The sequence below is a fragment of the Hyla sarda genome, chromosome 7 (assembly GCF_029499605.1).
Source record: "Hyla sarda isolate aHylSar1 chromosome 7, aHylSar1.hap1, whole genome shotgun sequence".
Lineage (NCBI taxonomy): Eukaryota > Metazoa > Chordata > Amphibia > Anura > Hylidae > Hyla > Hyla sarda.
This window is the reverse complement of record NC_079195.1, coordinates 168,831,496-168,847,845: the sequence shown is the minus strand read 5'-3', so window position 1 is coordinate 168,847,845 and position 16,350 is coordinate 168,831,496. Positions and strand designations below refer to the sequence as shown.

Here is a 16,350-nt window from a genome sequence, read left to right as displayed (position 1 = left end):
TGAAACTCTCTGCTTGTAAGGAAAATGGATATTGCAAATAAATTATATATTGATTCACATATACAATATGTCTACTATATATCTGCATCATGAAGTTGACGTGTTTTTACTTTTGGAAGACATCAGAGGGCTTCAAAGTTCAGCAGCAATTTTCCACAAAATTTTCAAAGTCTGAATTTTTCAGGGACCAGTTCAGTTTTGAAGTGGATTTGAGCGATCTTCTTATTAGATATACCCCATAAATGACCCCATTATAAAAGCTGCACCCCCCAAAGTATTCAAAATGACATTAAGAAAGTGTGTCAACCCTTTAGGTGTTTCACAGAAATAGCAGCAAAGTGAAGGAGAAAATTCAAAATTTTCATTTCTTACACTCGCATGTTCTTGTAGACCCAGTTTTCAAAATTTTACAAGGGATAAAAAGGAGAAAAAGCCCCCCAAAATTAGTAACCCAATTTCTCTGGAGTAAGGAAATACCTCATATGTGGATGTCAAGTGCTCTGTGGGTGCACTACAAGGCTCAGAAGGGAAGAAGAGACAATGGGATTTTGGAGAGTGAGTTTTTCTGAAATGGTTTTTGGGGGGTATGTCACATTTAGGAAGCCCCTATGGTGCCAGAACAGCATAAAAAACCCAACATGGCATACTATTTTGGAATCTACACCCCCCAAGGAACGTAACAGGGGGTCCGCTGAGCTGTAACACCCCACAGGTGTTTGACGACTTTTTGTTAAAGTCAAATGTGTAAATTAATTATTCAATTTTTTTCATTAAAATGCTGGTTTTCCCCAAAATTTTAAATTTTTACAAGGGGTTATAGGAGAAAATGCCCCCCAAAATTTGTAACCCCATCTCTTCTGAGTATGGAAATACCCCATGTGTGGACGTCAAGTGCTCTGCTGCCGCACTACAATGCTCAGAAGAGAAGAAGTCACATTTGGTTTTTGGAAAGCAAATTTTGCAGAAATTGTTTTTGGGGGGCATGTCGCATTTTGGAAGCCCCTATGGTACCAGAACAGCAAAAAAAACACATGGCATACTATTTTGGAAACTACACCCCTCAAGGAACGTAATAAGGCATACAGTGAGCCTTAGCACGCCACAGGTGCTTGACAAATTTCTGATAAAGTTGGACATGAAAATGAAAAATTTTATTTTTTTTCATTAAAATGCTGGTGTTACCCCAAATTTTTAATTTTCACAAGGGGTATTTGGAGAAAAAGCCTCCCAAAATTTATAACCCCATTTCTTCTGAGTATGGAAATACCCCATATGTGGATGTAAAGTGCTCTGCGGGCGAACTACAATGCTCAGAAGAGGGAGAGCGCCATTGAGCGTTTGGTGAGAGAATGTGGTTGGAATAGAAGTGGGAGGCCATGTGTGTTTACAAAGCCCCCCGTGGTGCCAGAACAGTGGACCCCCCCCACATGTGACCCCATTTTGGAAACTAAACCCCTCACAGAATTTAATAAGGGGTGCAGTGAACATTTACACCCCACTGGCGTTTGACAGATCTTTGGAACAGTGGGCTGTGCAAATGATGAAAAAAAAATTTCACAGACCACTGTTCCAAAAATCTGTCAGACACCTGTGGGGTGTAAATGCTCACTGCACCCCTTATTACATTACGTGAGGGGTTTAGTTTCCAATATGGGGTCACGTGTTGGGGGGTCCCCTGTTCTGACACTATGGGGGCTTTGTAAACACACATGGCCTTCAATTTCAGACACCTTCTCTTGCCAAATCCCAATGGCGCTCCTTCTCTTCTGAGCATTGTAGTGCACCCGCAGAGTACTTTACATCCACATATGGGATATGTTCTTACTCAGAAGAAATGGGGTTACAAATTTTTTTTTTTTTGGGGGGGTTCCTATTCTCCCTTATGAAAATTAAAAATGTAGGGTAACACCAGCATTTTAGTGAAAACATTTTAATTTTTTTTTATTTTCACATCCAATTTTAACGAAAATTTGTCAAAGACCTGTGGGGTGTTAAGGCTCACTATACCCCTTGTTACATTCCGTGAGGGGTGCAGTTTACAAAATCGGGTCACATGTGGGTATTTATTGTTTTCTGTTTATGTCAGAACCGCTGTAAAATCAGCCACTCCTGTGCAAATCACCAATTTAGACCTCAAATGTACATAGTGCGCTCTCACTCCTGAGCCTTGTTGTGCGCCCACAGAACACTTTACGCCCACATATGGGGTATTTCCGTACTCAGGAGAAATTGTGTTACAAATTTTGGGGGTCTTTTTTTCCTTTTACCGCTTGTGAAAATTAAAAGTATGGGACAACACCAGCATGTTAGTGTAAAAAAAATATTTTTTTTTACACTAACATGCTGGTGTAGACCCAAACTTTACCTTTTTATAAGGGGTAAAAGGAGAAAAAGCCCCCCTAAATTTGTAACACAATTTCTCCCGAGTACGGAGATACCCCATATGTGGCCCTAAACTGTTTACTTGAAATACGACAGGGCTCTGAAGTAAGAGAGCACCATGCGCATTTGAGGCCTAAATTGGGGGATTTGAATCCGCCACAAAAATACCCTACGGCAGTGTTTCCCAAACAGGGTGTTTCCAGCTGTTGCAAAACTCCCAGCATGCATTGACAGTCAGTGGCTGTCTGGCAATACTGTGAGTTGTTGTTTTTCAACAGCTGGAGGCTCTGTTTTGGAAACTGTGCCGTACAATACTTTTTTTTTTTTTTTGGGGGGGGGGGGGGGGACTGTGTAGGGGTATGTAGTGTTTTACTTTTTATTTTATGTAGTGTAGTGTAGTGTTTTTAGGATACATTCACACGACCAGAAGTTTACAGTGAGTTTCTCACTGGGAGTTTAAGCTGCAGCGGAAAATTTGCTGCATCTCAAACTTGCAGCAGAACTCACTGTAAACCCACCCGTGTGAATGTACCCTGTACATTCACATCGGGGGTGGGGGGGCAAACCTCCAACTGTTGCAAAACTACAACTTCAAGCAATCACTGACAGACCATACATGATGGGAGTTGTAGTTATGCCACAGCTGGAGGCACATTGGTTGCGAAACACAGAGTTTGTTACTTAACTCAGTGTTTCGCAACCAGTGTGCCTCCAGCTGTTCAAAACTAGAACTCCCAGCATGTACAGTCTTAGTGCATGCTGGGAGTTGTATTTTTGCAACAGCTGGAGGCACACTGGTTGCAAAACACTGAGTTATGTAACAAACTCTGTTTCACAACCAATGTGTCTCCAGCTCTTGCAAAACTGCAACAATCAGCATGCATTGACAGCCGAAGGGTATGCTGAGAGTTGTAGTTTTGCAACAGCTGGAAGCACACTGCTACAACTCCCAGCATACCCTTTGGTAGTCTGTGCATGCTGGGAGTTGTAGTTATGCAACAGCTGGATGCACTTTTTTATAGAAAAAATGTGCCTCCAGCTGTTGCAAAACTATAACCCCCAGCATGCACAGACTACCAAAGGGCATGCTGGGAGTTGTAGTTGGAACTCCAGCTGTTGCAAAACTACAACTCCCAGCATGCCCTTTGGCTTTGCATGCCGAGAGTTGTTGCTAAGCAACAGCAGGAAGTGACCAGGCCTTCCCTCCTGCTGTATCCTGCCCCGGGATGCTGCCGCTGCTGCAGCCGATCCTGATGCTCCTGTCGCCGCCACCGATCCTGAGGGGATCCCTGCCGGACCAGGGCAAGGTAGGAGACCCCGCCAGTGCCGATCTCCGCTCTGATCGCCGTCCCCAGCAGGTCCGTGATTGATCGGTCGTTCCGACCGATCAATCACGTGATCGCAAGGCGGCACCCGTGCCACCTCACTCCTGCTGAGTAAGGGTGAATGGGGCTGTCTCGGACAGCCTCATTCACCCTTTTTTCCGGGTCACCAGAGACCCGATTGACCCGGAATAACCGCAAATTGACACACGATTTGCTGCGATTTGACACGCGACTTGCGACGATCGCCAATATGGGGGTACCTCAGGACCCCCCTGGGCGATATGCCCGGTGAGCGGCAGGGGCTGGAAGAATGCAGGGCGTATCCATATGCCCATAGTCCCTAAGGACTTGGAAACGGGGGGCGTATGAATACACCCTGCGTCCTTAAGGGGTTAAGGCATATGCCAACAAAAATGGCTACTTTATGCCCCTTTATGCATGTCGCCATAACTTTGACTTTAACTTAGCCTAAAAACTACTTAAATACAAGGCTAAAAAGCTCTTTTACGTGTGTTTTGATGCTTAATGCATTGCTGGTTAGAAGAGAATAGAAACATAGAATGTGTTGGCAGATAAGAACCATTTGGCCCATCTAGTCTGCCCAATAATGTGAATCCTATCAATAGTCCCTGGCCCTATCTTATATGAAGGATAGCCTTATGCCTATCCCATGAATGCTTAAACTCCTTCACTGTATTTGCAGCTACCACTTCTGTAGGAAGGCTATTCCATGGATCCACTACTCTCTCAGTGAAGTAATACTTTTAAACATTTGCCCCTCTAATTTAAAACGATGTCCTCTTGTGGTAGTTTTTCTTCTTTTAAATATGCTCTCCTCCGTTACCTCCTCGTGACGTCTTGCCCGCCCCCTTGTGACGTCACGCCCGCCCCCTCTACCAAAGTCTATGGGAAGGGGGCGTGACAGCGGTCGCGCCCCCTTCCCATAGACTTTCGTTGAGGGGGCGGGCGAGACGTCACGAGGGGCCGGGCGTGATGTCATGCCCGGCAGCCGCGAACACGGAAGCCCGCACACAGCGTTCGGAGTAATGAACTTCCAGTCGCTGTGAGCGGAGCTCCGAAAGTCAGGGCAGCGCACAACCCCTTTAAACAAAATTGGTCCCAGTACATATCCCTGAGGTACCCCAATCTGTTTCCCTTCTCTGTTAGAAGAGAATCTGTTTCGAAAAGCTTTTCTAGTTGAGGGGATCTTGTGATCAAAGCATCATTCAACTGGGTATAGTAATGTCCAAATGTTTTACACTTTTTTACACATTTAATACACCAGTGTAAGCAATACATATGGAGCAATGCACATAAACACATTTGCATCAACTCTCCAGTACTTTATATGCATTTATGCATTATTACAAAACCTTTTGACCCGACAACTTTCTTAGGATAGTAGCTGGAACAATCATATTGGGACACTTGTAGCCTTACACAGGCTTGGAACTCTTACCAATAATACATGTTTCTCATTTAGACCCACGTAAGCAAGCCACAGGCTTTGTACTGACAAGAGGTAAGAGCACTAAAACAGCTGTCTATGGATTTGCATTCTTCGGCTTACAGGAAGGCTACCTCTAAAAGTTGCCACTAGAGAATCAACTCTTTGTCAGTCTGGAGGAGAGTTACTTTGTATCTTCATTGCTTTGCACATCACATGCTGTTTTGTTAAAGGGAGAGCTGCCAGTTGTCCTAAAATGCACTGGGTGAGTGACTTTATTCATGTAATTCAAAATTAGTTATGGTAGTGGTACAACTGCTCATATTACAGCTTTCCTGGCTTGAGATTTTTGCCATGATAACGGAGTAGCACAACATATTTTACTGCCATATCTCAAATTAAAAAAATACTTTGGTTAGTAGCCAGCTCCATTAGTACCCCGTATATGTGGAATTATTTTAAGTTATGTACCGTACATATGAGACTGACTTAAAACTATGGACAACATAGTTGAAAATTTGACTTATCCTGAAACTTACACTGAAAAGTAGGTTGAGATACACACCTTACCCCTTAACTGCTCTAGATTACCATGGATATAGACACAAACCCGTTCTAAGGAATAGTGTTGAGCGGCATAGGCCATATTCGAATTCGCGATATTTCGCGAATATATGGACGAATATTCGTCATATATTCGCTAAATTCGCATATTCGTAATATTCACGTTTTATTTTCACATATGCGAAAATTCGCGTATGCGAAAATTAGAATATGCGAAAAATTAGCATATACAAAAATTAGAATTAGCGAAAATTTGCATATGCAAATTTTCGCATATGCGAAAATTCGCACGCCAGTCTCACACAGTAGTATTAGAGCCTTCTTTACACCACACAAGCTGGAAGCAGAGAGGGATGATCACTGTGATGTGTACTGTGAAAAAAAAAACTAATATTCGTAATTATGAATATATAGTGCTATATTTGTGAATATTCGCGAATTCGCGAATATGCGATATTCGCGAATAAAATTTGCATTGCGAATAATCGCAAGCAACACTACTTAGGAAGCAGACAATAATCTTCAGTGCACCAAACCTTAAAGGGGTATACCAAGCAAAAACTTTTTTATATATATCAACTGGCTCCAGAAAGTTAAACAGATTTGTAAATTACTTCTATTAAAAAATCTTAATCCTTTCAGTACTTATGAGCTTCTGAAGTTAAGGTTGTTCTTTTCTGTCTAAGTGCCCGTGGCAATCCGATCATCCAGAACAGCAGACGGAGGTCCCCTCACCTGTCTCCACGGCCTTCCACGGGTCTTCTGCTCTGGTCTGTGATCGAGCAGACCAGAGCAGAAGATGACCGATAATACTGATCAGTGCTATGTCCTAAGCATAGCACTGAACAGTATTAGCAATCTAATGATTGCTATAAATAGTCCCCTATGGGGACTATTAAAGTGTAAAAATAAAAGTAAAAAAATTTTAAAAATGTGAGAAAAAACCTTTCCCAATAAAAACGTAAATTGTCCCATTTTCCCTATTTCACCCCCAAAAAGTGTAAAAAAAATATTTTATATACATATTTGGTATTGCCACGTGCGTAAATATCTGAACTATTAAAATAAAATGTTAATGATATTGTATGGTGAACGGTGTAAACATAAAAAAAAAGTCCAAAATAGCTGCTTTTTTATAACATTTTATTCCCCAAAAATTTTTGATAAAAAATGTATTAAAAGTTTTATATAAGCAAATATGGTATCAATAAAAAGTACAGATCACGGTGCAAAAAATTAGCCCTCATACCTTCGCTTATACGGAAAAATGAAAAAGTTATAGGTCTAAAAAACAGGGGAATTTTAAAACGTACTAATTCTGTTAAAAAGTTTGCGATTTTTATAAAGTGCAACAGTGATAGAAAAGTACATTATCATGGGTATCATTTTAATCGTATTCACCCAGAGAATAAAGAACACATGTCATTTTTACAGTAAATTGTACAGCATGAAAACAAAACCTTCCAAAATTTGCTAAATTGCGGTTTTCTTTTTAATTTCCCCACACAAATAGTATTTTTTTGGTTGTGCCATACATTTTATGGAAAAGTGAGTGATGGCATTACAACGGACAATTGGTCATGCAAAAACAAGCCCTCATACTAGTCTGTGGTTTTCTGAAGGCGAGGAGGAAAAAACTAAAACGTAAAAATAAAATTGTCCTTAAGGCCCAAATGGGCTGAGTCCTTAAGGGGTTAAGCACGTATGGGCAGGGAAGGAGTGCAGCCCTGATCTCACCCACTCTCTCTGACCCTGCCTACATGCCTATCCGCCCTAAACAGCGGATCGACAACCACGGTGACGGTCCCTTCCTTGCTAAATGATGGAAGTCACTGTCAACAAAATAAACTACAAAACAGACACAGGTTGGGATACAGTCAGGAAGCACACAAACTAACAGAAAGAATAATAAACAAACACACACAATTATTCAAAGTCCACTAGTCAAGTCTATACCAGGAGTTGTAAAAGGTGCCAAGTCCCAAATACAAGAGAAGAGTCAGGAAGCCAAGCCAGAAAGTCCCAAATACAAGGAAAGCAAGTATGTCTCTTGTTGGCAACCTCAGGGTTATCACACTATTGTTTTGACCTCAGGGTTATCCCACTATTTGAGTCTATACCAGGAGTTGTCAAAGGTGCCAAGTCACAAATACAAGAGAAGAGTCAGGAAGCCAAGCCAGAAAGTCACAAATACCAGGAAAACAAAGTACAAGGTAAATACAGGACAAAACCTCTTTCGCAGGTGAGGTATGAGAGCACACGGCATGCTTATATAGGCAGCCATACAGGTGCTCATAAGACAACTAGGAATAACCCAGCAACCAAAACAAACAAAAGAAACATCAGAACCAATTAACCTTAAGGGTTCTGGCACATACATATTTTGTTAAAAAGAGTTATACATTTTTAAAAGTAGTCAAATAAAACAAAACCAGTATGAATCAGGTATTTTTGTAATTGTATGGACTTACAGAATCAGGATAATGTGTATTTTTTACCAACAAGTACACTGTGTAGAAACAAAAGCCCCCAACATTTGCAAAATGGCGTTTTTTTTCCAAATTTTGCCACAAACACATTTTTTTTTTGTTTTGCCAGATAATTTTTGTTAAAAGGAGTGATGTCATTACAAATTACAATTGGCAGCACAAAAAACAGGCCCTCATAGGGGTCTGTAGGTGAGAAATGTAAAGCATTATGGCTATTAGAAGGTGAGGAAGAAAATAATCAAAAATGACTGTGTCCATAAGGAGTTAAAGAGTAGCTGGCATTATCTTGATACATGTTTTTATTCCTCCCAGTTCACCCCCCCCCCATCATGATAAGCCACTGCCTTTCTTCATTATTATTCTTCACTTCCACTTTTTGTATTTTCATCAACTTGCTTCTCAGCATAATTTTAAAACCTAAAAGGTTGTTAATATAGATTTTGATAAAAAAAAAAAGTACAAGCCCAATTACCATGTGAAAGCCACCTAGCCAGAGATGGTCCCTAACACTGGGGTAGCACCGGGTGGCGACCACTGCCTCCGTGACACCAAGCCCATAGGGGGAATGACACAGTGGCCAGGCAGCCCCACTGCTGCTTGACCAAGCCCCGGCTCTGGGTCCAACTTTTTGGTCAAAATGTATACTAACAGTCTGTTCGTTTTTGAAATTATGCTGAGAAGCAAGTAGATCATAAACAAATGGTGGATGTGCGGCTATGTTTCTATGTTTAGCACAATATTTAACACTATACACTGAAGGCATCATGACTCTACAGCAGCGTTTCCCAACCAGGGTGCCTCCAGCTGTTAAAAACTACAACCTACAACACCCTGATAGGGAGAAACCCTGCGATACAGTCTAGTTCGGCTCAAAGGGAAAGGAAGCTGGAATATTCAGCTCTGTACACTCTATACACTATGCTGAGCTGAGGCCCCACCTGCATTTTCTGCCTTTTGTCTTTGCCAGGCTGTTACAAGAGACAATCTGCTAGCAGGACTGCAGGCAGGACCGTAAGGAGGACCCCTGGTGGCCAAAACTTTTAGGGGTTGATTTAACACATAAATTTACAACATTTTATTAAGAAGTAAATTAAAAAAGTAATTAAAATAGGTTAAACTATAATATATTAAATTTCATTGATGGTGACAGGTACCATTTAGGAATGATCTTTCTTATAGTGATAAATGTTGTATAATACAGGGTAACTGTCTCCCTTCTATGTGCAGCCTCCCATATTTCCCTTTTTCTTTTTTAGAATAAACAGTCCAAAATAATACAGGAAAGGTGCGGAATTTTTTTTTTTTGCCAAGGTATACTTTTTCCCAAACTTTCCAGAAACCCTCTGCTATTTTAATGTTTTATTATTGTTAATGTTGTTGATATTTATAAAAATGATAATCATATTAATAACAATAATGATAATAATGATACATTCCTTTGCAGCTATATAGTATACATGCCCTTTGCACATGTCAGGCTTCTTTCACACTGCCGTTTGAAAACGACAGTGCAACACACGTCAGGGAATCAGGAGAATAGCGGGAGAAAATATACAACATGCAACGTATTTTTCTTCACTACTCCCATTAAAAGACAACGGCACCGAGCCGATGGACTCTATAATAGTAAATGGGATCTGTTGGGACCCGTTGTGGCCCATTGTACCCCGTCCAGATAATGGACGTTAAAGGCAAAAAAAAGAGCCTAATGGGCGTTTTCTGAAGGGGCAAAGCGGCATTGGAAAGGGGCCTCAGTTTGTTGTAAAAAGTTTGCTGTAAAAAGAAAAGAATGAACTGTTAACTAATGGAAATATATTGTCCTTTCTTCCCACAGGAAGGACCCATTAGAAGCCTGAGAACATTTCATACATCTGCTGTCAAGAATAAAGTAAAATAATTTGTCGACATGCTTCGTTACAAAAAGCATAAGAGGCAGACTGATGGCCTAGGAACAAGTGTGACTCAAATGGATGACACTGACCGGGAGGTGAGCAGCTTCACGGACCGAGCATTTAGGAGTTTATGCGTTGCAGAAGAAGAACCATTTAATGATGTTCCTCACTTGCCTTCCCCTATCAGAGGAATGCCACTTTCCACAAAGTACCACCTAGGAATTTTTAATTTGTCAGTCAGAAAAACGCAGCCCTTGGCACAGTTACCCACAACACCGCGCCAGCGTGGGAAGTGGGCTCCAACATTCCAGCCTTTGCTAAACTCTACAAAGGTAGGTTTGACTGATATAAAGACCAACAACAAACTATGTGCCCCTGTGCCAAGAGGATATAAACAACGCTCAAAAGTGTCATCATTGATTCAGACATTTGATAATATCGAAAATGAGATACCAGATGATTTTCTTTCGCACACAAGACTTCTTTTCTCTAAAGGTTCTCAAAGAGATATGGTAGAAAGTCCTCTTAGTGAGACTGTAGAAAGAATTGACATTCGTAATGAGCCAGTGCTAGAATCCATTAACCCAGATGATTCTCATCTTAATGAAAGTCACAACTTGCAGAGGCGTACCGCTAGAGATGTTTTCCTGGAGTCTCAATCTGAAATGTGTTCAAGGCTATCAATGTCTCCATCGCGTTCTCCAGGGTCACCATTAGCTGATCCAGTTAAAAAAGTGGGGAAGCAAAGAGATTCTCTGAGAAGGACAGCTTTTCTACACAGTGAACATAGTGCCTTTAAATCCTGGAGTGATATCAATAAGAGAATGGTTGGTGGGGAGGAAAGTGACAACTCAATACCAGGAACACCTACTATTCCAAGATCTGCAACCCCTTGCTCACCTTTACTTCAAAGAACAATGGCTGGAATTAGAGCTAAAGATGGAGGAATAGAATTAGGTTGGGCTTCTCCTGCTTCTTCATTGTCTAGCAGCTATGATGCTAACCAGATGCTAAGAACTGTGCCTCCACTTCCCACCAGAAAAAATACTAGACAAAACAGAGACTCTTGCCATAAAACTCAAAGAACTCCACTAAATTCAAGAAGTCATGATGGGCTGAAGACAGATGAAGGACATCTATCAACTAAGGAGCAAGATAACTGGATGAATAAAGTTAATGCATCTAAATCACCAGAACAACAGAGCCATGAACCATTACCTAACCATGAGGAAGTTATAAGTAATGTGCCCCACTCTTTTACAAAAGTAAATGAAGAAAATAGAGCAAAGGCAGCTAACACGCAGCAGATAGAAATGTCTGAAGCAACAAGCAAAGAAGAAGTTAAGGAACCAGAGAGGGACAAGCCACCACCTGGAAGAATTAAAACATTAATAAAACAGATTGAAAAAGAAACTGTTAAAGATATGGTGCCGAGTCACTTTACAGAGAATAAACCCAACATTAGAGATTCACCAAAGGATGAAACTGTTAATGTTCCCACACCACTAGAAAAATCACCACCAATCTCAAATACTACATTAGGCAGCAAAGATCCTGTACCCCCATGGAGGAAAGCAAAAAGCAGTCATAAAATTGAACCTGAGAAAAAGTCTACTGCAGCTGAATCCTTTGAAACTATACCTGCTGGTAAAGAAGAGATTCCAGAAGAAAAACCATCATCCTTTAATATCTCAAATCTTTTAACTCCAGTTATAAGAAGGAAAAACATCCATGAAGCTCTAGATGAAAACATTGTAATGGCTCCCACAAGTACAGCTAAAGAGCAAGACCAAAAAGAGATCAATTTGTATCAGAAAAGAGATGATTATAAATCTAAGGCAACAAGTTTATTATTCAACATAAAAGACATGAGAAAGAGGGTCAAAAGCACATATAATCCGGCCATAACAACAAGAAATGGGTGTGAAAATAATTTGATATCAGATGTTAAAATGCAGGAGAATGTGTCCCATGATATTCACTTACCAGATGTCAATAAATCGATTTATGACACCAAAAATTCTAAGCAAACTCATTTTGAAGAAAATTTAAGGACAACAAGAGAATCAGAAATCAAAAGTGACTTAGTTGGAAATGAGTCTGAGAACTATTTATCTTTGAGTCCCATGGATCAGATCACGCCACTTCAAAATGGAGAAATCTCTAAAGAAAAAGAACAGTCTGGTGCTCATTTTATGCATGAAGAGAACACAGCCTCTGTAGGTCTCATTGCTAATGACAATAATATAAGTAAAGAGATTGATTATCCTTCATTGAATCTTTATAGTAAAGTAGATACCTGTGTAGATAGCGAGCAAATAGAATATACTCAAGACTCAGTGCCTTGCCTAAAAAGCACAGAAGTCCATCCCTTGCCAATAGAAGAAAGTGTAAGAGAAGAGATAAAGAATGATGAAGGTATAAATGGTGTATCCAATTCCTCCCTTGGTGTTTTAGAAAATGTTTCAAGACAATCGGAGCAGTGTTTGCCCGTCCCAGAGATGGAAAGTGAATGGGATATTGAACGTGATGAAAGTGAAAAGAAAGTTGTTCAAGATGATGACACTCAAGACATTTTACAGTATTTTGCTGTTAATAGTAGCAATGGAGTAGATGGAATAGAGAGTGATGGAAAGTCTAATATTCTAGAGTGTCAGACTGAAAAAGGTCAAGAGAAATTGACAGATGAACAGCCTAGACCAGAAAGTATGTGTGCTGAGGAGGAATTTAGAAGGCCATCATCCATAACATCTTTTAAACCAAATTTATTTTGCTTTAAAGACAATAAAATGAAATCTACTCCAGTTACAAAGTCAGTAAGACTTCCTCTTTTCAGGAGTCTTTCTGAAGATTGCTTGGCCTTCAGGAAGTTAGAAGATAACATTTCATGGAGGATTGGAGACCTCAGAGACACAAGAGAAAGCAAAGGCATAAGTACAGATATACTCAGCACAAATAATTTTGAGATAGGTAATGTGAGTAAAAACCAAAAGCATGTAATAGTAAGCCCTACATCTAAGACTCCAAAACAGGAAGCCATAGAGTATAATCAAATAAAAACTCAGAAGGAAGAGGCTGGAGATCAGGCACTATCAGATGCTATCAATGTGAATAAAGGCAACAGGAGCAAAAAATACCCATGCTTTGAAGAGTCCTTCTTCCATCCTGTTGAAACATGTGTTTCTGAAGTAGCAGGGCCATCACCAGAGTGTAACACTTTAATTGTGCACAATGTGGGGGAACCTATGAATGAACAAGTAAATGGAGAACATGATTCTCCTTATGTTGATGCTGAAAATACTAATTATTCTCCTATTGATAATGAACTTTTGCACTTTGAGGATAGTATTAATTTTCCAGAAGATATTGCTTGTTCCACCATAACAAGTCCCATGTCAGAAAGTGTAACTTGTTCCATTGTAACCAGCCCTATTTCTGTAAACACCCAAAGCTCTGGCTTCACCACAGCACTTTCTGCTTTAGAAGATATACCAAGCCCACCCTTAACAAGTGTTAATACAAGAAATGGCAAGTTTAATTTCTTGCGTCCTGAACGAGTAAATACAACAGACTCTGATGCTAAAAACATTGACCTAACAACACCAGAAAAGACATCCATTTCAGAATCGCAGAGGATGCATGCAAAACCTCCCGCTGTACCTCCTAAAACAGAAAAAGCATTGCGTCGTGCCAAGCGTCTGACCAAAAAACGTAGAAAGACTGACATCCCAAGGGTACAAGACGGCAACCTTCAGGAATCTGACACTGTTTTAGATGTTCCTTCACCTGGCAATGTCACACCAACACTGGTTACACCACAATCCCATGACAAATTAATGTCATGCAGGTCTAGAACTTTAGAGCATGAAGACATCATTTCAGAATGCTCTACTCCATCACTTCCACTTACCCAACGTAAACTTCTTCAGGACCCTGACTCTGGCCAGTACTTTGTAGTTGATATCCCTGTTTGTTTACGTATTAAAACCTTCTATGATCCAGAAACAGGAAAATACCTGCAAATGTCCTTACCTACATCGGAAAGAGAAAGTCCAGCATTTGACATGTCCAACAGTTCTTGCATGACGTATCCCGGGCTTACTCCTGTACCTGTTTCATCCCTCGCACCATTTAAAGGAGCATCACGCCTCCTCAATCATGATCATGTAAACACTTGTGATAGTAAAAGTTTATGGAATGAAGATTCTTTAAAAATGAATAATTTCATTCATTGTGATTCCCATGACCAGAGAATGACAGAAACGCCACTGAGTATGGACAGAATTACAAGTAGGAGCTCTGATATTATCTCAATGAAGGATATAGATGACTTTGCAGTGGAAGCAGTTTCATGAACTTTGCATAAACCTTTAAGAAGTTAAAAAGCACAAAAACCTTAAAGTATAGTTAAATAACATGTTAAGACTATCATTGTACAGCCACTTTTATTCCATTTCAACATCATTTGGCTTGAAGCAATGCAGCATATAAGTAAAAGTAAGGCATAAACAGCATGTGTGCACGCAGTGGAATACAGGACTATTTACACCGAGCTCGCAGGTCGCCAAAATTAACCAGGAGGTTATGGTAAATTTTAATTTCCTGCATTATAATACATTTCTTAAACAATGTGCATTTTGTCTTTTAATAACAGAAGGACACCTTTTGTGACTTGGCACTTGGTATGAGCCCACTATAGACTATTCACTGCACTATAAAATTCGGATGCATTTTCTGAACTTGTGTACTTGTGTGAATCACTCCAGCACTGGTGCAAACCTGAAAAAAAAGAAAATGTGCTGTAACCAAGAACATTTATGTTCCATTGTATTATTGATGTTAAAATTGTATATGTGTTGTTTGTTTACAACTATACAATTTATATGCAGACAAAATTTATTGATTTTCCTTGGATTGTGCTTTTTGAATCACTTTCATTACAGTTTTGTTGCATAGGGTATGTTGTGTTGCCAATGAACTCAGCACAATAAAGTTTATATGAGCTGCTGTCTTGAGTAAGAAGTGCAGTTTTAATTCTATCGGTATTTTTTCTTAGTTTTTCATATGTTAATGTTTAGTTCACCAGTAAGTGACTATGTCTATTCTTCTGTGCTTAATTTGCAACTAAGGATTTAAAGGGGCACTCTGGTGGAAAACTATTTTTTTCTAATTAAGTTATACAGATTTGTAAATTACTTTTATATAAAAATCTTAATATTGCCAATACTTATTAGCTGCTGTATGCTGCAGAGGAAGTTGTATAGTTATTGTCTGTCTGACCATAGTGCTCTCTGCTGACACCTCTGTCCATGTCAGGAACTGTCCAGAGCAGGAGAGGTTTACTATGGGGATTTCTCCCCACACTGTGGTCAGACAGAAAAGAACTATAGAACTTCCTCTGTAGCATGCAGCAGCTGATAAGTACTAGAAGGATTAAGATTTTTAAATAGAAGTAATTTACAGATCTGTCTTAAATAAAGTAGAAAAAGGTAATGGCGGTAGCACCTAACGGTTTGTAAAAATGCAAAATATCTATTATAGAAGTCCAACATATTACAGACTATAGTGGTAGTCCATGTTCATAATGAATTTCATGCGTTATGGTGGTGCCAGGACTAGAAGTATGCAGTCAAAACAATAATAGTAACAAAGAAAGGGGTCCGGCAACTCACCGTCTCGACGCTAACTGCTAAGAGGCTTGGATACCGTCCATGGGGCAGAGGTAAGTGCGGGAGATAATTTACAGATCTGTTTAACTTTTGGCACCAGTTTATTTATTTTTTTAAATTCCACCGGAGTACCCCTTTAAATTATGCTACTTTACTCTTAATGTGTGATTCTGTTACTTACTTACTCTTAAAGGGTTACTCCGCTCCCCAGTGTACGGAACATTGAGTCCCTTTCGGCTGTCACGCCCCCTCCCATAGACTTGCATTGAGGGGGCGGGATGTGACGTCATGAGGGGGCGGGGCATAAACACGGAAGCCCGCACACAGCATTCAGGAACTCAATGTTCCGGACACTGGGGAGCAGAGTAACCCTTTAAAAGGGGTACTCCACTGCCTCAGCTTTCAGAACATTTTGTTCCAAACGCTAAGTACAGGCGCCCCCTTTTGACATCACGCCACAGCCCCTCAATGCAAGTCTATGGAAGGGGGCGTGGCAACTGTCACGGCCTTCCCATAAATTTGAATTGAGGGGGTGTGGTGTGGCACAACGGGGGGGGGGGTGGCTGTGATGTCATGAGCCCC

General features: G+C 40.4%; 1 protein-coding gene and 1 long non-coding RNA gene across 4 annotated transcripts in view; one reads left to right on the top strand and one right to left on the bottom strand.

Annotated features, from left to right (window-relative positions):
- The window catches only part of LOC130282058 (uncharacterized), a 100,817-nt gene that overhangs the window by 15,336 nt on the left and 69,131 nt on the right, over window positions 1-16,350 (bottom strand). For 2 of the 3 annotated variants that reach the window (XR_008846230.1, XR_008846231.1), the window contains exon 2: window positions 14,762-14,878. The exons of the other annotated variant lie outside the window; for it this stretch is intronic. This is a non-coding gene — a long non-coding RNA (uncharacterized LOC130282058). The remainder of the gene's footprint in view (window positions 1-14,761; window positions 14,879-16,350) is intronic. 3 annotated transcript variants of the gene reach the window in all.
- On the top strand, window positions 10,057-15,051 carry C7H10orf71 (chromosome 7 C10orf71 homolog). Its single transcript, XM_056529903.1, has one exon. It carries the CDS (start codon window positions 10,114-10,116, stop codon window positions 14,452-14,454), a length of 4,341 nt encoding a protein of 1,446 aa, XP_056385878.1. The 5' UTR covers window positions 10,057-10,113; the 3' UTR covers window positions 14,455-15,051.

Coding starts and splice junctions, on each gene's coding strand:
- C7H10orf71 (XM_056529903.1), top strand. CDS start 10,114: ATGCTTCGTTACAAAAAGCATAAGAGGCAGACTGATGGCCTAGGAACA.